A 27526-nucleotide genomic window follows, 5' to 3' on the forward strand; every position below is an offset into this window, starting at 1 on the left:
CACTGCCTAAAAAACAGAATTGTGCATCAGAGAGTGTTTTCCCTTGTTGTCTTGGAGTGGGCTTGGAGTTTACTGTACTGTCAGTTATCATTACACATAGGAACTATTACAGTAAATATCCCCCTGCAGAACCCAGAGGAAATGGCTCTGCTCATTAACTCATACCTCAAGCGTAAATTACAGAAAGGAGAAATTCTGTCAGTGGCACAGCGTCTCCATGGCTTTTTGAAGTTGTACAATTCCAGGCCTTTTACAGCTCCTGCAGCATTGCAATTCAGGAGGCATTGGGGTGTATTTATGATCAAAAAAGTGTTTATAGTGCATTTCCTATGACACTGCTACTGTAAAACCCATTAGATTTCCTAATACACTAAGAACATGAGAATGTAGTGTATTGATGTGTCCATGGCTTTTGGTTGGGGTATGTACGTACGGTCACTGTGGGGACGACATCATCGATGCACTTATTGATTGTACATATAGATACTGCAATCAACCTCAAGCTTCTCTTATCATTCAGCAACGCATACTTTCTCAATGCAACTGCTCCTAACAGATCTAAACTCCTGCCATATCTATCTTCCCACTGAACTCTAAATTTCCCTTCACCACTGTTCTCTCTCTCTTACTACTAACATTGAAGCTTAGCTGACTGTCCTAGAGTTCCTTCAACCCTAGTTTTCTTAACTTTTTAATCTGACATTTCTCCTAACTTTCAAAAACCATTTCACTGATTTATCCACATATTCCTTTCCCTCTAATTTTAAGATATGTGATCGGGAAGTCCCCACCTGCTTATGACTTCTTTACACACAGACTTGGCAAACGATTGAGCATCTTTTAGCCTAGTTTGACATCTTATTCACCTCTTGGTGTAGGAATGTAACCAAGAATAACAGTCACCCCCTTTTAACATTATTTTTCAGACAGATTGTCCTCCTTCCTATGATATAATCAACATTTTCAAGCAAATATGATTCCCAAAAACCATACTCCTTTGTAATCTTTCTCCTAACCTTAGCCTTCTTTAAAGAATCTTCACTGAGATTTCCAATCCAGAATACTAAAGACAAATCTATTTCTGTCATCATCAACAATTGGTAAACCTTTTCCTTTGGCACTTCTACCAGACAGCCGTCTGGTGTACATCTTATTTTACAGTTCAACTTACACAATGCATCTCTTCCCAACAATACAATAGGTATATGTTCTGATACCAGTATGGGTATTGTAATTTTTTGATTTTTATAGCAGAGCTCAATTGGTTCCTTAAGAGTAATCAACTGTTTTACTCCCTCAAATCCCTATCCCAATTAGTTGATTTTACATAGTGAGATGTGTAACCTCTTCAGGCTGAACACAGATAAAAGCAGTTCCGCTATCCATCATCACCTCCCATGGTCCTTTGTTTATTTTCACTTCAATTGTTGGATATTTTTCCTAACTGGTGCTACCAGCTGACACCCCCCTTTCGGATCTTCTAGGCACCCCTAGAATCCTTGCTCCTTGTCCCTGTAAGGGTTCACCTGTCCTCCAGATGATCTTCACTTGCTCCTGTATCTTCCTCTGAAATTCCCTCTTGTGTTTCCTCCTGGCCCATTGCACTCACAGCAAAGTCACCAACCTGTCTACAACTGTAACACACTTCTGGAGATTGCTGGAAGTATGGCTTAAATCTTCCTCCTCTTCCTCTTCCTAAGTCTTCTCGTCCTCTTCCTCTCCAATTCTTTCAGTCCAGAAACTATCTATGGATATGAAACAACTTGTACCACTAGTTGTGGCTGGTACAATTGAATTTGACCTTGTTCAGTTGAAGCTGTGGCAGTGATTGTTGATTTGGTGCACACTGATTCTTCATAACCAAAGCTTTTCTTCTCCTTCTTATTCTCCCCCCAGTTGTATTTGATTGAGTTTTCTGAGTGTTTCTTGGTCCTGTTCTTTCTGGTTGTGTTCCTTTTTCCTTTACAGATCCACTTGATGGGCTATATGATCTGTATAGACGCCTTTTGTCATGCTTCCAAGTCCAACCACCTCTGCCAGTTTGCTCCTTACTGGTGAGGGCAGTCCCATCTGCAGTTTAGCTCTCAAAATTGACTGCTCAATATGACTTCCAGTAATATTTCTCCACACTTGATGGACTCTTGACACATAGGCTCTCGGATTTTCTTGTTGTCCTAGTGGGTCAATCAGAATGTTATCAGGATGCACATTTGTTGGAAACGTATCTTTCAGTGCTCTCCACAGACGGTTCCTACTTGCAGCCAACAATTCAGGATCATTCACTGCAGTCCCCACATATCTATTGAGTCCCGCTCTCTGAAATATTTCTTCCATATCTGGAATCCCAAGGAGATTAGCCAAAAGTCTCTTAATGTCTCCTATGGCTGATTGTGCTCCCACCGTAATTTCTTCCAATTTTGAAATCCAAGGATAGGCTCCATCTTGAAGAGTAGGCAGCTTCTCAAGTATATCTGACATATCGGTATTTTGCAAAGGCTTATATTCTAGGTTTTGTCCTCGAATGATGACTGGCAACATCTTCTTACTGGTGCTCCCTTGTCTTGGCCTTAATGTATACTTTTTCTCCAATTCTTGGGCTCCTTTTCTCAGCAGTTTCTTCTTCTGTATCTTCAGCTTCTTGAGTTGTTGTTCCAGTTCTCTTACTTCTTCTAAATTATTCGCTTTATCCAGGCATGATACGCATCGGTCTATATCTCTTTCTATTTCTTCTGTGCTAGTCATTGTAGGATAAAATCCTCTTGAATATGAAGCACCTTTAATCTCCAAGTCTTCATCGCTGTCTCCATCTTTACTTTCATCAGAACTCGAATCTCTTGTATTCTTCTTCTTGAAACATCCATCACCCCTTCTTTCCGCTCTGGCCAACCTCCGTCTGATCACAGGGTCATATCCACCCATGATCTCTTCTGAATCACTCTGATCATCATCATCAAGTTCCATCCTCCTGAACCTCATTCCACCCTTAGTTTCCAGATATCTCGTTTTTTTCTTACTTCTGGAGTTTGGATTCATTTTTATGGTCGTTTCTGCTTGTCCTCTCTCTATTATTCGTTCATCTTCATCTCTGATGCAATAATCACCCTCCTGAATGATCACTAGAAGCTGAGGATAGACGTCCTTAAACTCTACTTCTTTCTCATAAGGTGGGGGTCTTTTTGCTGAATCCGTATGTGAGAAAGGTGTACTGACTTCTGTCATTAGTTTTTCTGTCACCTTCACTGCATTTACAATTTTCTCTATACCTTTGTTTCTTTTATCGCTGGTATCTTTTATCAGTTTTTGTCCTTCATTTTCAAACAGCTTAAGAACACCCAGCTCTCTTTGTCTCTTTTCTTTACGTTGTTCCCTTTTTGTCCCTTTCTTTTGAACTGCTTTATGAATTGACAGAAGCTCTTTCATTATGTTGATGACGTCAGGGTTAAGAGTCCCTTCCACTGGCCATGGTTGTTCAATGTCAGGCCAACGTTTATTCCATTTTCCAGATAACCTTGCAATACCATTAACTAGAGGATTACTATTTTGTACTATATCAACAGGTGTAATTACCTTCATAGTCTTGATGTCCTTTTTCCCCATTGTAACAACTGTTTTATATTCCTTTATTGTGAATTATTTTATTATTTTAGACTATATAGCTTATAGTTTCCTCCCTTTAATTATTAATAAAAACTAAAAAAAAAAAAAAAAAATTATTTTTTATTAAACAATGAATTAATAAATCAATTTATGAATAATTAAAAAAAATATATATATATATATATATATATATATATTTTTTTTTCTCAATTTATTTTACCAATTTTATTAATTAGTGGCAATCTTACCACATCCGATCAGGAAAAGTAAAGGAAAGTAGTCAACTTCAGAGCAATCCAAAAAAGAAAAGACCTATAATCCAGCAACACTACAGTACTCACAAACCAATTGCTTAATAAGCACCCAATGACCTTAATTTTACAGAATAATGTCAGTACTCGATTCCCAACACAACTCTAATCAAACCAACTCATTCACGAAAACTCCAGTATGCAATTACATCAGTTGATCAGTCTGTTGCCAAGTCCCTGTCAAATTGTCACAACATCAAATATGCTAGGCACACAAAATATCCTGTATGGGAAGGTACGTTTTGTAAATAGAACAGTACTGGCCTTAGTTTGACGGGATCCGTTGCAGCAGACCCTGTCGCATCACACCCAGTCGCGTGATGTACACGTCAGCAATTCATCTCTCTCTCTCTCTCTCCTCCTCCTTCTTATCGTCTCTCATATGACAGAATAACAAAGAAACAGACAAGAATTTAGTAGTTTATGCACACACTGAGTTATTTCAACCATTCAATACTCCTCCGTTCACATTCGCGCTAAGAAATATCAATCAATCAATCAATCAATCAATCAATTCATCTTGATGGTTGTAAAGTCGTCTCAAATAAAACTGTGAAGGACCTAGGCGTTACTCTTGACCCTGATCTCTCTTTTGACGAACATATCAAGACTGTTTCAAGGACAGCTTTTTTCCATCTACGTAACATTGCAAAAATCAGAAATTTTCTGTCCAAAAATGATGCAGAAAAATTAATCCATGCATTTGTTACTTCTAGATTAGACTACTGCAATGCTCTATTTTCCGGCTACCCGGATAAAGCACTAAATAAACTTCAGTTAGTGCTAAATACGGCTGCTAGAATCCTGACTAGAACCAAGAAATTTGATCATATTACTCCAGTGCTAGCTTCCCTACACTGGCTTCCTGTTAAGGCAAGGGCTGATTTCAAGGTTTTACTGTTAACCTATAAAGCGTTACATGGGCTTGCTCCTACCTATCTTTCCGAGTTGGTCCTGCCGTACATACCAATACGTACGCTACGGTCACAAGACGCAGGCCTCCTAATTGTCCCTAGAATTTCTAAGCAAACAGCGGGAGGCAGGGCTTTCTCCTATAGATCTCCATTTTTATGGAACAGTCTGCCTACCCATGTGAGAGACGCAGACTCGGTCTCAACCTTTAAGTCTTTACTGAAGACTTATCTCTTCAGTAGGTCATATGATTGAGTGTAGTCTGGCCCAGGAGTGTGAAGGTGAACGGAAAGGCTGGAGCAACGAACAGCCCTTGCTGTCTCTGCCGGGCCGGTTCCCCTCTCCACTGGGGTTCTCTGCCTCTAACCCTGTTGCAGGGGCTGAGTCACTGGCTTGCTGGTGCTCTTTCATGCCGTCCCTGGGAGGGGTGCGTCACTTGAGTGGGTTGAGTTACTGACGTGATCTTCCTGTCTGGGTTGGCGCCCCCCCTTGGTTTGTGCTGTGGTGGAGACCTCTGTGGGCTATACTCGGCCTTGTCTCAGGATTGTAAGTTGGTGGTTGGGGATATCCCTCTAGTGGTGCGGGGGCTGTGCTTTGGCGGAGTGGGTGGGGTTATATCCTTCCTGTTTGGCCCTGTCCGGGGTTTCTTCGGATGGGGCCACAGTGTCTCCGGACCGCTCCTGTCTCAGCCTCCAGTATTTATGCTGCAGTAGTTTATGTGTCGGGGGGCTGGGGTTAGTTGGTTATACCTGGAGTACTTCTCCTGTCTTATCCAGTGTCCTGTGTGAATTTAAGTATGCTCTCTCTAATTCTCTCGTTCTCTCTTTCTCTCTGAGAACCTGAGCCCTAGGACCATACGTCAGGACTACCGGGCATGATGACACCTTGCTGTCCCCAGTCCGCCTGGCCTTGCTGCTATTCCAGTTTCAACTGTTCTGCCTGCGGCTACGAAACCCCCTACCTGTCCCAGACCTGCTGTTTTCAACTCTAAATGATCGGCTATGAAAAGCCAACTGAGAGACCTGAGCCCTAGGACCATACGTCGGGACTACCGGCCGTGGTGACTCCTTGCTGTCCCCAGTCCGCCTGGCCTTGCTGCTATTCCAGTTTAAACTGTTCTGCCTGCGGTTATGGAACCCCTACCTGTCCCAGACCTGCTGTTTTAAACTCTAATGATCGGCTATGAAAAGCCAACTGAGATTTATTCCTGATTATTATTTGACCATGCTTGTCACTTATGAACATTTTTGAACATCTTGGCATGGTTCTGTTATAATCTCCACCCGGCACAGCCAGAAGAGGACTGGCCACCCCTCATAGCCTGGTTCCTCTCTAGGTTTCTTCCTAGGTTTTGCCTTTCTAGGGAGTTTTTCCTAGCCACCGTGCTTCTACACCTGCATTACTAGCTGTTTGGGGTTTTAGGCTGGGTTTCTGTACAGCACTTCGAGATATTAGCTGATGTAAGAAGGGCTATATAAAATAAAATTGATTGATTGCGCTAAGAAATAAGCAAACTTAACTCAGAAATAGTATAAATAGCTCAATAACATTTTATTTTATTTATTTAATTATTTTTAATCCGTCAACATATCTCTAGTTTATCAATTCGATAGGTTTTAAGAAAACGGTTTCATCGTCAAACAACAGCCGATTTAACAACCAGAATACACTATTAGTCTCTAAATCTTCTCTCTCTTTGTCTGCGTCTCCCCGCAGAGGAGTGGCACATTTGCCCTTACGTAACTCTAGAGTCATAAAATCACGCGCATGCGTAGTTCATACACCAATACGATTTCAGAGTGGATGGAGCTCTCTCCCAGCTCTCTCCAAGCCAGACAACAGAAAGTTAACAGTCCCGCTATACCTCCTCTCTTTTACCCCTCATAGACCAACAATAACACTTAACAGAGCTCACAAACCATATGTCAGAGAGGAAGAACTCCCCAGAGAAGTTTGCCCTGAAACTGTGCTCGGAGCTTAGCATCCGAGGACAACTTAGTTGGCACCAGAGGACATACGCTTTCAGGTAAGATATACAGATTGATGCTCAGACACACTTGTACAGTACACCCACTCAAATATATGCATAGCAAATACTCAAAGCTGAGCTGGTAACAGAGGACTAATCTATCTAAAATCGTTTTTGTATTTCGGTGAAACGTAATAGACAGTCTTGACTCTGTAGAGTCTGTTTGTGAAGCAATGTAAGAATTAGATGAAAAGTAACTGCCCAGACAATATCAATGGCCTCTGTTGGGCTTCTATACCAAAATACCCCTTGCAGCAACATGCTATTTTCCTGTCTGGCTGTGTCTCATGGTTTTGTAAGTAATTTGTTGTGGCTCTTTGTCTCTGTGAAGTGAGAACCCGGCTGCCCACGGTAGAGAGAGCCATCGGGAACACAGGTGAAGCTGACCAGTGGTGCCCCCTGCTGGAGACACTGACACACAGAGATGGAGAAGAAGATCAGGGACCAGGACAGAAACACTTGGTGGGTGTTACCGCACTGAACTACTGTCCTAAAAATATACCTCATGATCTAGCTTACCCAAAGTCTCTTTTAAACAACAGTTTGAAAGTATTGTAAATGAAACTATCCACTCATTCAATTAACTTAGTTTGATTTTATGTCATTTTATTAATGTCAAAGTTATTATCTCTGTATATTTGCATTACAGGCGCATGAGACGACTGGTAAACACAGCACCAGCGTGGTAGATGATTCAAGTGAAAAGTCCTGCTCCTTCAACAAGACAGACAGTAGTCCATTTGATAAAGCATGAGAGTGATGGGACTTGCTATGCTAAGAGCATTAACACAGACATTCATTCAGCCTGTTTACCAGAGCAGGTTCTCTTCTTCACCAGTCACCTCAGTTTTCTACACAGTCTGCGACCCCTCCACCCCCAATGTGTTGATTTGAGCAAAGCTCCAACACAAACAGCCCCTACAATGTGGTCCCTCCCTCCCCTACAGTGCCTTCAGAGAGTATTCACACCCCTTGACTTTTTCCACATTTTGTTGTGTTACAGCCTGAATTTAAAATTGATTAAATTGAGATTGTTTGTCACTAGCCTACACACAATACCCCATAATATCCCATAAGTGGAATTATGTTTTTTGAAATGTTATACAATTAATTAAAAATGAAAGATCTTGCTACCATGGAAAGGTAAATACCTGTCAATTTGTGGAAAAATCACCCTGATTAACTCTTTAGAATTGTCCCAGTTTACCTATTTGCTTATGGTGTTGCCTACGCCTAGCGAACAGTTTTATAAATTATATGAGAAAAAAATATTCAATTTTATTTGGAACGGCAAGCCAGACCAAATTAAACGGGCCTATTTATATAATGAATACAGAAATTATTAAATATTAAAGCAATAGACCTATCACTAAAAGCTTCAGTCATACAAAAGTTATACTTAAATCCGAACTGGTTCTCTAGCAAATTAGTAAGATTGTCTCACCCAATGTTCAAGAATGGCCTTTTTCCCTTTATTCAGATTACAACCTCTCACTTTCAGTTATTTGAAAAGGAAATAATCTCCCACGTTTCACTATTTCTAAAACAAGCCATAGAAAGTTGGTTGCAATTTCAATTTAATCCTCCAGAAACGACAGAAAAAATAATGGAACAAATATTGTGGTTGAACTCAAATATACTAATTGATAAAAAAACATTTTTTTTTTACATAATGTTTAAAAAAGGTATAATCTTCGTAAATAATATCATTGGTAGGACTGGTGGAGTTATGTCGCACATGCAGCTAAAAAAAACATATGGAAATGTCTGCTCTACCCAAATTTACAACCAAAAAATTGCAGCATTACCGCAAGAGGAAAGAGGAAAGTGGAAAGAGGAAAGTGGAAGGGGGAAAAAGTAAGGAACTTGTCTGTCGGCCCTGTATTACATTTACATTTTTACATTTTAGTCATTTAGCAGACACTCTTAACCAGAGCGACTTACAGGAGCAATTAGGGTCAAGTGCCTTGCTCAAGGGCACATTAACGTCATTTAGCAGACGCTCTTAGCCAGAGCGACTCACAAATTGGTACGTTCACCCTATAGCCAGTGGGATAACCACTTTACAATTTGGGGGGGGTTAGAAGGATTACTTTAGTATTAAAGACCATAATTGGTTAAAGAAAACTGTGATAAATAAAAAAGTAGACCAGTTTCATTTAAGGACCAAAGGATTGACAGCCATCTCATATAGATTGAAAAATAGTTGGGTTTTGACATACCGATTCCATGGCATAGAGTTTATGAATTGATACGCAAAACGACGCCGGATTCAAAACTTAGAATTGTTCAATTTAAATTATTATATAAAATTATTGCTACCAATAGAATGATATTTATATGGGGGATACAATCTTCTCAGCTCTGCAGATTTTGCTGCAAAGAGACAGAATCATTAGATCATTTGTTTTGGTACTGTCCATTTGTAACTTGTTTTTGGACACAGGTCCAGGAACGGCTAAAGGATTGCAATATTTACCTGGAGCTAACCCTGCAGATAGCATTACTGCGTGATCTCAAAAGTCATAGTCAATCGATCAATAATATAACAATACTTTTAGCAAAAATGTTTATTTTCAATTTACAATCTATAGAAACAATGAGAATAGAAAGGTTCAGAACTTTTGTAAAACATCACAGTACAGTTGAAAAATATATGGCAAATAGAAATCTAATATGGATGGTGTTAAGAGATAGATGGGTGGTGTTGAATGGAGTTGAAGGATGGGACTAATAACAACTAACAACAACTAATAACAACAAGATAACTAATAATGTAAGCATACTATGTCCATAATAAGTCTACAGGTTATAGGTTGAGAGCTTTTGTGAAAGAGCACAGTTAGAAAGATATGGCATATAGAAGCAAACCGGATGGACATCATGAAAATGATTGGAGAGGTTGAGGGTAGAGGAAGTTCTGGAGTAAAAACAAACAAAATAGAATTATTGTAAAATTGACTGTGTCCATAAAATGTACAGTTGAAGTCGGAAGTTTACATACACTTAGGTTGGAATCAATAAAACCAGTTTTTCAACCACTCCACAAATGTCTTGTTAACAAACTATACTTTTGGCTCTCTTCTTGATTGAACAATAAAGGGTTGTTAAAACTGTCTCCAACATCCTGCGCTCTGCCTCCCCCTCCCCCCTCCCTCCCTCCTCACAGGTAAGAGACAGGTGGTGGGTGGTAGCTCTGAGTCTCCAGCTGCCAAGAGGCTGAAGATGGAGTCCAGCAGCACGGCTATCACCACCCAGAGTCCTGCCCCCTCAGGGAAGAGCACTCCACAGCCCCCATCAGGCAAATCAACTCCCAGCTCCAGGTATATTCCTCCTCTTCAATCTCTCCTGTTTGTTCTCTTTTCTCACTGTTATGTGAATTATTGAACAAACTATTTTAGTGTCTCTGTGCGTCTCCCAAAAGGTTGTATGTCTTTTGGGATTTAAGTAACGGCCAGAGTCCCGGTCTGCATAGTCAGAGATATTTATTCATTGAGAATTCTGCCATCACAATTTCAGAGTCCATCTTTTATACTCATACGTCATACAAAAATAAATCCCTTCCCTCTGTTCACACACACACACATATACACACATGCATACACACATACATACACACACACACACACACACATATCCTACTCCCTGCTTTACTCAGTTATTGCTGTTCTCACAATATTCTGCACCATGTTTTCATAACAGTTTCTCCCCTCCCTAAATTGGGAGGCCTCTTTATCTTAGTTTCTCAGTTGTCTTTGTTGTCTGGCCTAACTCTTACTCACATCGCTAAATAGTGGCTCAATGACATAGCCTTTACTGGTCCTACACTCACACATTTCTAACACATTACACACAGTTTCAGGGTGTACTAATTAGTCATTAATAATTAATCTATCACTCACCCTTACCCTCTCTCTAGCTCACACACACACACTTGTTCTCTCTCTTTCTCTATCGCTTCTTCCTCTTTTCTCTGTCCCCTACTCTCCTCTCCTCTCCCACACATACTCTTTCTTTCTTCCTCTTCTATTATCTCCCCTCCTCTCTTATCTTCTCATGTTCCCACTCTCTATCACCCTCTCTTTCTCTCCCCTACTCTTCTTGCCTCATTCCCTTCCCCCTCCCACCACCTACCCTCCCCCTGCTTTGTTCTCCCCCTCTCCATCCTCCCTCCCTCTCCACAGTGACGTTCAGCTGACAGAGGAGGCGGTGAGCCGCTACCTGATTCAGAAGCCCATGACCACCAAGGACCTGCTGAAGAAGTTCCAGACCAAGAGGACGGGCCTGAGCAGCGAGCAGACGGTCAACGTCCTGGCCCAGATCCTCAAACGCCTCAACCCTGAGAGGAAGAACGTCAACAACAAGATGCACTTCTATCTCACCGAGTGAACCGGACTCGTGTTTCATTAGGGCATGCGTTTTAAAATGGAAAACGAAGTCCAAGTCCCTGTTTCAATCCCTTTGGTGCCTAATGAATATGACCCAGGGAGGAAGGAGGAGATGAATAGAATAGGGTCATTGGAAGAGGAAGGGTAGACGAGGAAGAGAAAGTGGAGTAAGGTAAAAAGAAAAGTGTTATGCAACTGTGATTTGAGATGCGGTGTAAACTAGCTTCAAAATCTGTCTCTAGAAATGGTTTGAAGTCAAGTGTTCCTGTGGCATTCCTTTCAGGTCAAACCACTTACTTTTACAAGACATATAGGTTTGTCCATGAATTAGGCAATGTGAAAGTATCAATGAAAACATTCCGTGTAGATCTTGCCTGCCGATTCATCTCCCACCACAAACCACTGGATTCAACAAAACAAGTGTGGGTTATTTTGTACGAATTGGCGTATCTCCCCAGGCCTCTATTTCTTGTTTTAGAATTTAGTATTTTTTTGTTTGTTTATTTTCATTTCTAATAAAAACCCTGCTGTTGCCATGGCTGGTCTCCTTGTCATGTTTCTGGTTGGTTTGCATAATTAGAAGCAGAACACTGGACAAGGATGTCATACATCTTAAGGCTCTTCAATATAGAAGCTCTAATATTCTTAGAGGTTCTGCCGGAAGTCTACTGTGCTATCCAGTGGATTCATTGGAAATCTACTTTGCAGCAACTGTTGGCACCGATGTGTACGTACTTACTTGGATAAGAGTAGTGTGTACTTACTTCAGTGACAGTCTACTGTTGGACAGTAGCTCTTCATGCCATAGAGAAGTGGTTGTGTAGTGAGAAACCATGTTAAACAGAAGTCATGAGTCATTCATCGTTATTCAGCATGACATGACAGGTGTAGGCTTATTAATGGTACACCTGCTTCTTCCTATGCTGAGGAAAATTGCTTAAGATGTGCCAAGTAGAGTCAAATCTACTAATGGCACATCTGACCGTCTATTAATGGCATGATTACTGGCAGATCCCAAACTGATCTTGGTTTCCTCAGTGTTATCGTCAAACCCTGTTGACATTAGAAACTGTCGTGACTCCTAAAAACCTGCTTCTTCCGCTCATGTTTCTACGATTGAGTGATTGTATTTTTTACAATGACATGGAGCGACAGCGATGTCATAAATCTCAAAATTCTTCAGGAAGTTGACTTTATATTACAGTGTCTGATGGCTCTACATAGGTAGGCCTATTCTTCTAGTTTATGTTCATCCCAGATAAATCACATGGTGTGTCTATCTTCTTTTAATACAAACCAGTATTATTATCTGCAGTGTCTGGACCAAGGCCAGTGAATGATGAGAAACAGTTGGCTCCAATGATTAGATCCAGGCTACTTTACTGTAGGCTTATACTTGTTGTTTTGTAGTGAGAAATACAGTATCACTCTCCTCAACGACTCTGACACCTCATTCTTACATCAAGAAAAAGCCCTTTAATATTTTTGTCAATATTCAATCACAAATAGATCATACACTTCAACTATATATTTTAGATATTGAAATAAAAATGTGATATATTTGAGTGTAAACACATTACCCTGCAGTATTGCTCATAGTAACTGGTAGTCATAGGTGATCAGGTGGCTGGACCGTTTCAGCCACCGTCAGGGAAGGACATAATCAGGGATTGACCTTAAGGGTTGCCCTATTGCCTGGAGCAAGTGAACTGAGCAGTCGGGCAAGTTGAACCTGCTCTGAGTAGACCTAGCCTAAAATTGATCATTCTGGTTCATCCCCATTGTTTAAGTGAAAGACGGACAATTTATGGCATTTATGGCCGCCGGACAAGTTGAACCTGCTCTGTGGTTGTCCCATTAGGCAGGTGATTTTTTAAAGCTGAATTTCAGTAGCCTAACATAGGGGCTACACTGGGGCTTTTTTGACCTGCTACACTGGAAGCGTAACTTTTGGTCAGGGCGAGCAGAGCGCCAGCCAATACTATATCCTATTGCTCTCGGGTGTGAGCTGTGCTTTGAAATCTAAGTCTCCCCCAGAGCTGGTACAATTACAACCAGGTTGTCGGAGGGTCTCACGCTCTGCAAAAGTTACGCATCCAAACAGATTTTTCTGCTTCCTAGCATGCTAGCAGATACCCATAGACTTCCAGTCATTGCACTAATGCTAGTTAGCATTGGCTCACGAAACTACCTCTAAGTTCCTTTATACTGGACATAGAGACATAAAAATGGTATCCACAAGTTCAACTAACTCTGGGGAAGTAGATAAAGGGCCTCATTGCCAAAATCCCCAAGTATCCCTTTAATTGATAATTTTGCGTGTAAACAACTACATTAAAACAAGGTGGGGTATACCTGCCTCCACTTTCACAGAGATTGTGAGTGCTGTGTGCCTTTCCTTCATGATCACTGATCTGACAGAAATTAACCGGCCATATGGTGAAACCTATCCAGAACTTTCACTTATCAGTTGACATGAAGGAAAGGACACAAGAGAAGGAAGGCACAGTAGTAGTATTGGGACGTAGCCCTAGTCTTTTTCATTAAACAATCTTCATGTCTCTATCTTCATTGGTCTTCATGTTCGGGCTATGTCGTAGTTGTTCACGAACCAATCACAGGTCTTCTTGATACCTGTAGGGGAGGAGAGACACAATCTGTCATATATGGATACTGTGCATTTTGGAAGAGTGGTTTAATTACCATGAACGTTCCTTTCATCATAATCATAAAACTATTGATAACCGGATAGGTATCAAATATCATGTGGTAATGTGTCAGTGTTATTTACAAGGCAACTAATTCCCACTACAATATTGAGTTGTTTTCTGGACAGAAAATGCATCCCTCAGTGTTTTGATCTCTGACCTTCAGAGAGCGGCGTGAAGGTGAAGTCAGGGAGGTAGCGTCGCAGCTTGGCATTGCTGGCCGTCTTCTTCATCTGACCGTCTGACTTGCTGGTGTCGAACTGATGTCATAGGTCAAGGGTCACAATAGGCAAAGGACAGGGAGATTACATAGTTACAGTACAACAGATATGGGGGGTAGCCAGCCCGAGTGGGCTTTTAACCTACTACAACTGTAAGTCTGTCAGTCCAACAGGTGTAATGAACCTCTAGATGTGGTTGCTGGTGTTGTACTAAGGATTCTACTAGATTGGCTCTAGACACTGATCTAAGGTCAAACTTGAGGTTTGGATTTGGGGAGGATATGCTGATCCTAGATCTGTGCCTGGGGGCAAATCCTATCAGGAGTATACAGCCTATGGAAGGATACAACTATTTGACCTTTGAAGTCCAGGGCATCTGCAATCATATCTACGGTGTCCTTGATGGGGAGCTCCTCCTCCTCCCCCACTGTGAGAGACAAGTGTCAAAGGAGATTGGTCCAGTTGCATACTGTACACACACACATTGACTGATCACCCACCCACCCACACACACCATGTTGGACTCACCAGAGAGAATGATGGGGTCAATCTCATCATACTCCCGCAGCACCCAGAGGAACAGACGCGCTACATCCTGAGAGAACACACACACACACACTGATGTAATGCATACACACACATATCTGACATGCACTGACACACACACACAGAGTAATTCACTAAACCTACCAGAGAGTAGATGAATTGTCTCCTGGGTGTTCCGGAGCCCCACACCTGTAGAGGGGTTCCCTCCTCTGTCAGAAGGAGAGTAGAAAGGAGTAAGTGTGTGTGTGTGTGTGTGTGTGTGTCTGTGTGTGTGTGTGTGTGTGTGTGTGTGTGTGTGTGTGTATTTGCGTGAGTGCGTACAAGTAGTGTGTGTGTTACTTACTTTTAGCAGCATGTGTCTTGTGCATGAGTGCCGACAGCACGTGACCATTTTCAAAGTTGAAGTTGTCATAGGGACCATACACGTTAGTCGGGATTACGGCGGTGTAGCGACGCCCATGCTGTGCAAAGTATCCCCTGTTGTCAATCAAGCCCACACACACATACAAACACAAACACACACACACACACACACAATCATGTTGTGGTTTGAACATTTAAAGACCCACTCCAGCTATTTTTTTACTTTCCCGTTGAAAAACAATATTCCAAGTATACATACAGTAAAAGGTACACACCCTTAAGGGTAAAAACATATATTTTTTGCAAAATGGTGTTTTTTTCAACACAATGGCAGGAGTTGGCAATTCAAGGGGTTGGGATGATGGAAAACGGCTGTGTTTATTTTCCCTTTTGTACTATTTGCACATCATTACAACACTGTATATAGACATAATATGACACTTGTAATGTCTTTATTCTTTTGGAACTTTTGTGAGTGTAATGTTTACTGTTAACTTTGTATTGTTTATTTCACTTTTGTTTATTATCTATTTCACTTGCTTTGGCAATGTAAACACATGTTTCCCATTCTAATAAAGCCCCTTAAATTGAAATTGGATGCACACTGATGTCATTGGCCTTCCCCCTTGCTTCCCAGAACAATAGAAGAGCAATAGAGGACAAAAGAGGAAAGGCCCACCCCCCACTTCCCAGCTAGCATATTTGGTTCCTTGGAAGTTGTGGGAACCTACGTTTTTGGTTTCCCATTGGTTCTGGGAACAAAGCCATAAGTTTCCTGACCGGTGAAACTGACATTTTTTAAACGTTCTGAAAACGAAAGTGAAAGTGTTGCCTGTTTTGGGAACATTCATTTTTTGGTTGCAGGGAAGTTATGAGAACGTTTTCCTATGGTTCCCTGAAAGTTTTCCTGGGAGGTTTTATTAATGTTCTGAGAACAGAAATTATAGGTTATTTGAAGGTAATTAAATAACGTTCTGAGAACATGTTTCAATAAAACTTTTAATAACACTGCTATGATAGGTTAATTGTTTTGAACACCAAGCACAGATGGGACACATGGAAATGTATTTGCTTAGGCATTAATCATGCAAACACATCTCTTTTTTATTGTGGCACGGACCCAGTGAGATTTGAACCTTTGAACCTTCTGTTTGCAATCTATGGAATTAGTCAACTGCGCCACCAGGATTTAGCTAGCATGCCATATTTTGTAACTTATACAAAGCTGTTCATTTTAGTCTATTCAAACAGATCCCATTTCAAATGAAACAAGCACTCATAAAGATCAGGTGTGGCCAATTAGTGAGTGGGGCCAACATACCTGAACTCACTTAACAAGATAGAGGATAGAGAGTTTTGTTGACGCTGAGAACAGAATGTATATGTTTATAAATAACATTCTTAGAACGTTCTTGTGGTTTTTATGGAAAGTTTTCTTAATGTTCTGAGAATATGACTAAATCGAACCTTGAGGAAACCTGTTACTTTAAAAAAAAATGTTTTGTTTACTTAGTAAATATTTTCTTAATTCTATTTTCAAAAAACTGCATTTTTGGTTAAGGGCTTGCAAGTAAGCATTTCACGGTAAGGTCTACACCTGTTGTATTCGGCGCATGTGACAAATACATTTTGATTTGATTTGCTGAAGTACTGAAATTCCCACAGAAGAATGTTGTTTCTTAATGTTCTCTGAACAATTTGAGAACATTACTTTAAATAGAACCATGAGGAAACCTGTAGGAAACGTTATGCTGAAGTACTGAAATTCCCACCTAAGAAACATATGGTTCTCAGAAATGTATGTGCTAGCTGGGTATCCTGCACGATTCCCAGAACATTGTCGGAAGGTTATAATGAAAATAAACATTGGACAACCACGCTCTCACCAAGCTCTAAGAAACATATGGTTCTCAGAACTTTATGTGCTAACTGGGTTGTGTCATGTAATGAGTGACCTGTACCAGCTACTGAAATGCACCTTTTGTTAAGTAAATCAGGTGATAAATGAGGTGCTAGGGAGACTGGAGTGGGTCTTTAAACTGTGTGCTAATGTAATATAATATAATATAATATGCCATTTAGCAGACGCTTTTATCCAAAGCGACTTACAGTCATGCGTGCATACATTTTTGTGTATGGGTGGTCCCGGGGATCGAACCCACTACCTTGGCGTTACAAGCGCCGTGCTCTACCAGCTGAGCTACAATGTACCTGCACAGGTAACCGATTAGTCACCAGCTCACCTGTTCTGAATATCAATCATTCTTTTGGCATGTGAGTAGCCAAAGTTTGAGTCGTGTGGAGGCCCATTGTGGATCTGTGTGAAGGGGAGGAAAGCATGAGTGATCATACACCAGCTTTTCTTAAAAATCACATTTTGAAGGGCCAGAGGTTCCCAAACATACATAACAAAACATAACATTTACATTTAGCAGACGCTCTTATCCAGAGCGACTTACAGGAGCAATTAGGGTTAAGTGCCTTGCTCAAGGGCACATCGACAGAATTTTTTCACCTAGTCGGCTCGGGGATTAGAACCAGCGACCTTTCGGTTACTGGCACAACGCTCTTACCCACTAAGCTACCTGCCGCATACAGTAGTTATACTGTCACTGGGCACATAGGCTTCCTATACTGTTGATCTCCTTCTTTTCAAATCAAATCAAATCAAATTTTATTGGTCACATGCGCCGAATACAACAGGTGCAGACATTACAGTGAAATGCTTACTTACAGCCCTTAACCAACAGTGCATTTATTTTAAACAAAAAAGTAAGAATAAAACAACAACAAAAAAGTGTTGAGAAAAAAAGAGCAGAAGTAAAAAATAAAGTGACAGTAGGGAGGCTATATATACAATAGAATAAAGTGACAGTAGGGAGGCTATATATACAGGGGGGTACCGTTGCATAGTCAATGTGCGGGGGCACCGGCTAGTTGAGGTAATATGTACATGTGGGTAGAGTTAAAGTGACTATGCATAAATACTTAACAGAGTAGCAGCAGCGTAAAAGGGATGGGGTGGGGGGGCAGTGCAAATAGTCCGGGTAGCCATGATTAGCTGTTCAGGAGTCTTATGGCTTGGGGGTAGAAGCTGTTGAGAAGTCTTTTGGACCTAGACTTGGCACTCCGGTACCGCTTGCCGTGCGGTAGCAGAGAGAACAGTCTATGACTAGGGTGACTGGAGTCTTTGACAATTTTGAGGGCCTTCCTCTGACACCGCCTGGTATAGAGGTCCTGGATGGCAGGGAGCTTTGCCCCAGTGATGTACTGGGCCGTACGCACTACCCTCTGTAGTGCCTTGCGGTCAGAGGCCAAGCAGTTGCCATACCAGGCGGTGATGCAACCAGTCAGGATGCTCTCGATGGTGCAGCTGTAGAATTTTTGAGGATCTGAGGACCCATGCCAAATCTTTTTAGTCTCCTGAGGGGGAATAGGCTTTGTCGTGCCCTCTTCACGACTGTCTTGGTGTGTTTGGACCATGATAGTTCGTTGGTGATGTGGACACCAAGGAACTTGAAGCTCTCAACCTGTTCCACTACAGCCCCGTCGATGAGAATGGGGGCGTGCTCAGTCCTCTTTTTTTTCCTGTAGTCCACAATCATCTCCTTTGTCTTGGTCACGTTGAGGGAGAGGTTGTTGTCCTGGCACCACACGGCCAGATCTCTGACCTCCTCCCTATAGGCTGTCTCATCGTTGTCGGTGATCAGGCCTACCACTGTTGTGTCGTCGGCAAACTTAATGATGGTGTTGGAGTCGTGCCTGGCCATGCAGTCATGGGTGAACAGAGAGTACAGGAGGGGACTGAGCACGCACCCCCTGAGGGGCCCCCGTGTTGAGGATCAGTGTGGCAGATGTGTTGTTACCTACCCTTACCACCTGGGGGCGGCCCGTCAGGAAGTCCAGGATCCAGTTGCAGAGGGAGGTGTTTAGTCCCAGGATCCTTAGCTTAGTGATGAGCTTTGAGGGCACTATGGTGTTGAATGCTGAGCTGTAGTCAATGAATAGCATTCTCACGTAGGTGTTCCTCTTGTCCAGGTGGGAAAGGGCAGTGTGGAGTGCGATAGAGATTGCATCATCTGTGGATCTGTTGGGGCGGTATGCAAATTGGAGTGGGTCTAGGGTTTCTGGGATTATGCTGTTGATGTGAGCCATGACCAGTCTTTCAAAGCACTTCATGGCTACAGACGTCAGTGCCACGGGTCGGTAGTCATTTAGGCAGGTTATCTTAGAGTTCTTGGGCACGGGGACTATGGTGGTCTGCTTGAAACATGTTGGTATTACAGACTCAGTCAGGGACATGTTGAAAATGTCAGTGAAGACACTTGCCAGTTGGTCAGCACATGCTCGGAGTACACGTCCTGGTAATCTGTCTGGCCCTGCGGCCTTGTGAATGTTGACCTGCTTAAAAGTCTTACTCACATCGGCTACGGAGAGCGTGATCACATAGTCGTCCGGAACAGCTGGTGCTCTCATGCATGCTTCAGTGTTGCTTGCCTCGAAGCGAGCATAGAAGTGGTTTAGCTCGTCTGGTAGGCTTGTGTCACTGGGCAGCTCGCGGCTGTGCTTCCCTTTGTAGTCTGTAATAGTTTTCAAGCCCTGCCACATCCGACGAGCGTCAGAGCCAGTGTAGTATGATTCAATCTTAGACCTGTATTGACTCTTTGCCTGTTTGATGGTTCGTCGGAGGTCATAGCGGGATTTCTTATAAGCGTCCGGGTTAGAGTCCCGTTCCTTGAAAGCGGCAGCTCTACCCTTTAGCTCAGTGCGGATGTTTCCTGTAATCCATGGCTTCTGGTTGGGGTATGTACGTACGGTCACTGTGGGGACGACATCATCGATGCACTTATTGATGAAGCCAGTGACTGATGTGGTGTACTCCTCAATGCTGTCTGAAGAATCCCTGAACATGTTCCAGTCTGTGCTAGCAAAACAGTCCTGTAGCTTAGCATCTGCGTCATCTGACCACTTTTTTATTAGCCGAGTCACTGGTGCTTCCTGCTTCAGTTTTTGCTTATAAGCAGGAATCAGGAGGATAGAGTTATGGTCAGATTTGCCAAATGGAGGGCGAGGGAGAGCTTTGTATGCGTCTCTGTGTGTGGAGTAAAGGTGGTCTAGAGTTTTTTCCCCTCTGGTTGCACATTTAACATGCTGGTAGAAATGAGGTAGAACGGATTTAAGTTTCCCTGCATTAAAGTCCCCTGCTACTAGGAGCGCTGCATCTGGATGAGCGTTTTCCTGTTGATTAATGGCCTTGTACAACTCATTCAGTGCAATCTTAATGCCAGCATTGGTTTGTGGTGGTAAATAGACAGCTATGAAAAGTATAGATGAAAACTCTCTTGGTAAATAGTGTGGTCTACAGCTTATCATAAGATACTCTACCTCAGGCGAGCAAAACCTTGAGACTTCCTTAGTATTTGATTTTGTGCACCAGCTGTTGTTTACAAAAATACAGAGACCGCCACCCCTCGTCTTACCCGAGTCTGCCGTTCTGTCCTGCCGATGTAGCGTATAGCCTGCTAGCTGAATGTTGTCATTGTTGTCATTCAGCCACGACTCCGTGAAACATAAGATATTACAGTTTTTAATGTCCCGTTGGTAGGATAACCGTAATCTTAAATCGTCCATTTTATTATCCAAAGCTTGAACGTTGGCTAATAGGATTGATGGGAGAGGCAGTTTACTCGTTCGCCGTCGGATCTTTACAAGGCACCCCGACCTACGTCCACGGTATCTCCGTCTCTTCCTCACGCGAATGACGGGGATCTGGGCCTTGTCTGGAGTCTGTAGAATATCCTTCGCGAACGCCTCGTTGAAGAAAAAGTGTTCGTCCAACGCGAGGTGAGTAATCGCTGTCCTGATATCCAGAAGCTCTCTTTGGTTATAAGAGACGATGGCATAAACATTATGTACAAAATAAATTACAAATAACGCGGAAAAACACACATAATAGTACAATTGGTTAGAGGGCTGTAAAACGGCAGCCATCTTCTTCCGGCGCTGTTCTGACTAGGGCCATTAGGGCTCTGGTCAAAAGTAATGCACTATATAGTGAATTGGGTGCCATGCGATGCAACCATAGTATTTTAGTATTAAACTCAACATGCTCTCATTGATAGGGTCTTATTGGTTGTTCAACTCACCATGCTCTCATCGATAGGGTAGGTGGTCTTGTCAGGAAAGATGCAGCTGGACAGGCAGGACACCACCTTGATGACGCCCATTTCGTGAGACGTCTGCAGCACGTTGTCATTGATGCGAAGGTTGTCCCTCTGTGAAGGCAAAACACTGTGGTCTCAATTCAATCAAACCCGTATTACGGCTTTACACAATAACTTGTTTTCCCACAAATGAATTCAAAGAATGCATTTGGATACTGTGATAACAAGCTCCCCTGTAAACTCTCCTCACAGATGGATGAATACCCTTTCGGAATAAGATTAAGAAGTGTGGCAACAAAGTCACTGTGTAAACTTCGCTTTGACAAGTTCAACTAAATGTCAGCCTAGATTGTTGCCCAGCCAGTATAGTAATAAATTATGTATCATTAAGGCAAAATGTTGGGAAATGTCAAAAGTAAAATATAGTAAACATGATTGACATTTTATAAGTCCAGATGCATGTTTAAATAAGGAATATAGTCAATACAATGTGTAAACATGCTTTAATGAATGTATGCATTTTATTTTTAAAAGTGTCTGAGCCACGTCACCAATATAATGAGATAAGGGGAAGAGAAATGTGTTGTTGGACTTTGAAAGATAATAGTGGCATGGCAGTTAAAGAAGTTAATCAGTAGCTTTGGGAAGTAGCTTTGTAAGCTATGTATACATGACTGTGCATTTGTGTGTTATATAAGAGATCTCTAAGCAAAAGAGAGACAGTTGTTCAATGGAGCAAGCTCGGCTTTATTATGCAATAAAGTCTAATTATTGGATTCACAAGCTCCGGTCTCTTGAGAAATATCTTTAAGTTGACTACTTTTCAGTCAAATATTTCTACGACACCAGGCAAACATGGACATTTATATTTAGTTACAGTCAACCGGTAGCTAGATAAAACAAACCATTTCACGGCAATGCTGTGACAACAAACGTACTGAACAACACAAAACAAACACACTGTATATGACATAACTACACAGAACAAATACAGTACACACAAATATTTTGTCATATAGTATGTTTCGATGTATCGGTTTTGTGTCATTCAATATTATACTAGGCTATGGGACCAAAAGTCACTGATCTGAACAAAATACTCGACAGAATTGAACACAGAAACGGACCGACCTTTGGACAGTTCAGGCAAAATGCCAGATGGGCTGGTTCCATCTTCAGCCCATCGGCTTGTCTAAATTGGGGGATTTGTACAGAATGATCATTATTTGGTTAACAAATGGGGCCTCTAGGTTAAAAAATGGGCCAGTGTGGGAGCTTTGAGGAAAAAAATGGTCCGGTGAGTTAGAAATGCCCGGTCCGAATTTCTAGTCCCATCCCTGATTGAACAAATGTACTTTAGGACTGAAACATATAGCCTAGGTATTGAAACAAACTGGGTAGTTAGATAATGAATCTCACCAGAAAGTGTAGGTTCTCCTTCATGTGAAGGTAGAGTCCTCCCACCTTGGCAGCCAGGTGGATGACATGGGTGGGCCGATACTTCTTAAAAACTGCTATTGTCTGTTGTAGATCTCTGGCAGAACATTGTACAACTGTCATCATTCATCATCATCATCATCATCATCCTATTTAATGGAAAACACATCAATCTCATAAAAGTATGCATGCACAAATGTAATTAGCTAAACATTTAATGTGGTTCCAACAGGAACTATATAGAAACTCTACCTATATACTGTATCTATCCATCAATCCATCTATCTATATAATTGAATAGAAAATAATTGAATAGTAGAGAATATAATAATTTTTCCAGGAGTGAACTTCTTTTTTGAACTTCTTTTATCCATTTCGTTTCTGTTGGAACCACAAAACCAGTCCCAGAAGCAAAAGGGTCATAACAGGAATTTACAAATATTTAAACCAGGGTTTCATACAGTGCAACGTGACATACATTTCCTATAGAAATATGTTATGTAGAACAGACATGCTGGTGTTTCTCGGGCATGTAGACTATGGGATCATGGCATCTCTATATAGATTAGGTCATTTTTATCTGCAACGACCAAGCCTCAGACCAGCTCTGCTGAGAATATGAGGTTTATGTGACATAACTTACACGAGGTTGGCTTCTTTGGAGCAGAGGAAGGTCCACTGTTCGCCCTCGAGACAGCCGCCTTCTTGTTTCACCACGTGCTCGATGGCCTTCCCGACCAATCCGGATCCGCCCGTGACGAGCACGCGCATCGGCGCAGCCTTAGTCTGCGAATCCATCTCTCACTCTGATCAAAGAAAGCTAACTTTTATTTTTCAGGTGTGATATTCACATAACGCTATTACGATGAAGCCCTATGCAAAGTAGGCTGATACGAATGACAGTGTGATCATGGCCCTATTTATAGCCCACATTAAAACGTAATAATGATGATAATACAAAACTAAGAATAGTTATACATTTAGGCTAATAAGGAATTAATAACATGCTATACATCAAACGCAAGTTGAAAACGTATTAACACACTTTTCGTTTCGTTTACGATTTCGTTGTAGCCTATTTGTTTAACCATGGAGACTACTTTATTGTATTTATTTCCTGTCTACATTTAATGACTTTTTTATTTTGAAATAAATTCAATTTGGCATATTAAATATTAAGCTCAAGAGTCCAAAACGGAATGAATTGCATTATGATAATGTTAATTTTAGCAAAAGGACAAATAGCTTAAGCCAATACCGACAGATACAGTATTTGATTTTTCAAATTAAAAATATGTGTTTAATCGAAATAATGGTTAGGCTCATTAGGCTTATATTACAAAATAGTATATTACAACATCAGATGATCATATAGGCTACACCACTGACATTATTTTAGCAACGCAAACAAGAGTAGGCTAAAAGTAGCCTATACGAAGTTTGACGAAATAAAATGTCTAGGCCTACTATTTTAAATAAAAATAATGTGTTGAAGTCAAAAGCACCCATTCATTCAACAAAAGAAAAAAGGCCTATAAATAGGATTCATAGGCCAAATATTAATGAAGGCAAACATTTCAAATATGAATGAAGGCAAAACATTTCAAATATTAATCCGCATAGTTTATGTGGGCTATTTAGAATTATAATAAATCAAATGTTTTACTCGGCAAGTCCCTCATGTTATTTAAATATGTATCTCATCAATACACAAAGTTAATGTATGAATTCAAACCTGTAAAATGTTTCGTTAGGATTGTCCTCCTCGAATAAAGTCAGTATTAGATCCTATTTCTGTACGCTGAAGAATATAAATGAGGTCTAGGCTATCTCTCTTGTCTTGCGCACTAAACATGTCAATAGTAAAGCCGCAGGCGCAAGGTGCGGTCGCTCTTATAGGCTACCTGTGAGCTACACCCTTAGAAAAAAAGGGTTATACTGAGTGTAGTAGCCTTACAGGTGACATCATGTGCAGCGAATCTGACGATCCCAGTTTCTTGCACCATCTCAGGTACCACATTAAGAAAATACCAGGACTGTTAAAATAGGTTTGCTGAAAAAAAAAAGTTTTCCCCACCATAAATGTAATAACTGTCAGCTTCCTGCCTCCTGTTTGTCTCCGGGCCTCTAGAGGTCATCTGTGTTCCCCTCTGCCTTAGTTCTTCCTCGTGTGTCCTTATTAGCTTGATCCAGGTCACCTGTGCCTTGTTTCCCCTAGAGTATTTTAGCTGTGTGTTTTCCCCTTGTTTCTCACTTGGTTTTTGAGTCCTGGCTATGTGTCTCCTGCTTTGTTCCACCGTGTCTTTCCAAGTAAGGTTTTCTAAGTTATCTTTAGTTTGTTTTTCTCCCCTCGTGGAGTTATTTTGTTTTGCCTCCTGTTTTGTTACTCTACCTCTGTTAATATACCTCTTTCTGAGAAGAACTTTTGTTGGACTATTTTTGAAGTGCGAAGAACCTTTGTTTTTACATTAAATCTACTTGCCTGGAGTATTGCCTTGGGTGTTTCATTTGGGTCCAACTATACCTCCTCTGTGGCTAAGGGGTAGAACCCCCAGCTCTCCACATCTGAGACCGGAGTCCAAGCCCAGCTTGTGACATAACACTTCCGTCTGGTAAATGTATAGGCGATTTTAACGCATTTATGGTGTTGACTCTATATTGCAATGTTTTATGGCGTTGTACCAGGTCCGCACTACATAACATCAGTATAGCCTTCTCAAACATTTTGATAAAACCATATCAAATCATTCCATAATTAAAATATACTGACACAAGTAGATCAATTTTATTTATTTATTTTACTTTCTTTGTTTCACAACTGCAGCATTGTATCCAACATAGGGCTATATAGGCAGGTGCGTAACTTGCGGGGGGGTGCTAAGCCTATGTCAGATACAGTGAGTGTAATTATCTCTGAGTGTAATTTGCTCAATATAAGGAGTTGAGAAATAAAGTTGACATCATTAGAAATAATATATCTCCCTCTTTTATGCTGTAGGTATGTAATACAACATTTTAAAAAATCATGATATTATCATAAGGTGCCAGATTATGTTTAAACCAAGTATTTTTCTGCATGTCTAAGCATACTTCTTGACCTGTCTGTATCCTCCTGAAAAGTGGTTCTGTTTATTCTTTTTATTTTATTTTAACAACTTAACCCTATTTTTCCATTTTGCAACTTGAGTCTGATAATTATCTGTATAAAACAGTTAAACTGATAATACTTGTGGAACATAAAAATACTTGCTTGTTAAATGTTTCCAGTTGAAAAATAATATCCAGAGCAACTTACAATAGTGAGTGTATACATTTTCATACTGGTCCCCGTGGGATTCGAACCCACAACCCTAGCATTGCAAGCGCCATGCTCTACCAACTGAGACACATCATCACATCACATCATCACAAACCAATTGATGTCGCAGTGTACTCAATTACTGTTTTGTGCATTTTTTTCTTCATGCTGATGGAAAGTCTACAGGTACAAATAGATGACCAGCATATGTACAATACAGTATTTACATTTAGTGGTTTGTAAGTATGGTAAATTAATACTGCACAAAAAGTGGTTGTTTTCCATGTTATACTCCTGAGTGGCGCAGTGGTCTAAGGCACTGCATCGCAGTGCTAACTGTGCCACTAGAGATCCTGGTTCGAATCCAGGCTCTGTCGCAGCCGACCGGGAGACTCATGGGCGGTGCACAATTGGCCCAGCGTCGTCCAGGGTAGGGGAGGGAATGGCCGGCAGGGATGTAGCTCAGTTGATAGAGCATGGCGTTTGCAACGCCAGGGTTGTGGGTTTGATTCCCACGGGGGGGGGGCAGTATAAAAAAAATGTAATAATATATGTATTCACTAACTGTAAGTCGCTCTGGATAAGCGCGTCTGCTAAATGACTAAAAAAATGTAAATGTAAAAATGGATAGGATAAAGTAATCCTTCTACCCCCCCCCCACCCCCCCCTTACCACACCCCCCAAAATATAATAATAATAATATTGTAAAGTGGTTATCCCACTGGCTATAAGGTGAATGCACCAATTTGTAAGTCGCTCTGGATAAGAGCGTCTGCTAAATGACGTAAATGTATTTGATCAATACAAATATTTAATTTGTTGTGGCTGTTTTGGGTCTTTGTCCATAACTTTACACCTTTTGATGTAAATGTTTGAGGACAAGGTTTTGCTTTCTGGATTACATTAGAATGACGATCACAGAGAAAGGGACAGGGCAACAACTTTTACAATTCCAACTATTGAATCCTACAAGATGCTGTTCTTAATTATAAAACAACCTTTTCTGCCAAAGCAGAGATGCAGATTTTTTTTTATTTGCCTGTTCTACAGAAGTCTATATGGTCTGCTAATACATCTTCTTTGTGCATGACACAAGTAATTTTTCCAACAATTGTTTACAGACAGATTATTTCACTTATAATTCACTGTATCACAATTCCAGTGGGTCAGAAGTTTACATACACTAAGTTGACTGTGCCTTTAAACAGCTTGGACAATTCCAGAAAATGATGTCATGGCTTTAGAAGCTTCTGATAGGCTAATTGACATCATTTGAGTCAATTGGAGGTGTACCTGTGGATGTATTTCAAGGCCTACCTTCAAACTCAGTGCCTCTTTGCTTGACATCATGGGAAAATCTAAAGAAATCAGCCAAGACCTCAGAAAAAGAATTGTGGACCTCCACAAGTCTGGTTCATCCTTGGGAGCAATTCTCAAATGCCTGAAGGTACCACGTTCATCTGTACAAACAATAGTACGCAAGTATAAACACCATGGGACCACGCAGCCGTCATACCGCTCAGGAAGGAGACACATTCTGCCTCCTAGAGAT

At 41.2% G+C, this 27526-nt stretch overlaps 2 protein-coding genes across 2 annotated transcripts; one reads left to right on the forward strand and one right to left on the reverse strand.

Annotated features, from left to right (window-relative positions):
- Positions 1 to 9890: 9890 nt before the first annotated feature.
- Positions 9891 to 11775, forward strand: LOC121551218 (general transcription factor IIF subunit 1-like). The gene is made up of 2 exons (XM_041863771.2): positions 9891 to 10172; positions 11034 to 11775. Exons 1-2 carry the CDS (start codon positions 10075 to 10077, stop codon positions 11236 to 11238), a joined length of 303 nt encoding a protein of 100 aa, XP_041719705.1. The 5' UTR covers positions 9891 to 10074; the 3' UTR covers positions 11239 to 11775.
- Positions 11776 to 12690: 915 nt separating this feature from the next.
- Positions 12691 to 24539, reverse strand: LOC121550621 (GDP-L-fucose synthase-like). The gene is made up of 11 exons (XM_045226965.1): positions 24412 to 24539; positions 23320 to 23482; positions 22659 to 22773; positions 21222 to 21350; positions 17319 to 17392; positions 15056 to 15189; positions 14857 to 14921; positions 14695 to 14761; positions 14514 to 14593; positions 14106 to 14205; positions 12691 to 13871 (listed from the first exon to the last, which is right to left on the reverse strand). The coding sequence occupies exons 2-11, from the start codon at positions 23472 to 23474 to the stop codon at positions 13816 to 13818; spliced, it is 975 nt and encodes a 324-aa protein (XP_045082900.1). The 5' UTR covers positions 23475 to 23482; positions 24412 to 24539; the 3' UTR covers positions 12691 to 13815.
- Between the last annotated feature and the right edge of the window lie 2987 nt (positions 24540 to 27526).

The sequence above is a fragment of the Coregonus clupeaformis genome, chromosome 18 (genome assembly GCF_020615455.1).
Source record: "Coregonus clupeaformis isolate EN_2021a chromosome 18, ASM2061545v1, whole genome shotgun sequence".
NCBI lineage: Eukaryota > Metazoa > Chordata > Actinopteri > Salmoniformes > Salmonidae > Coregonus > Coregonus clupeaformis.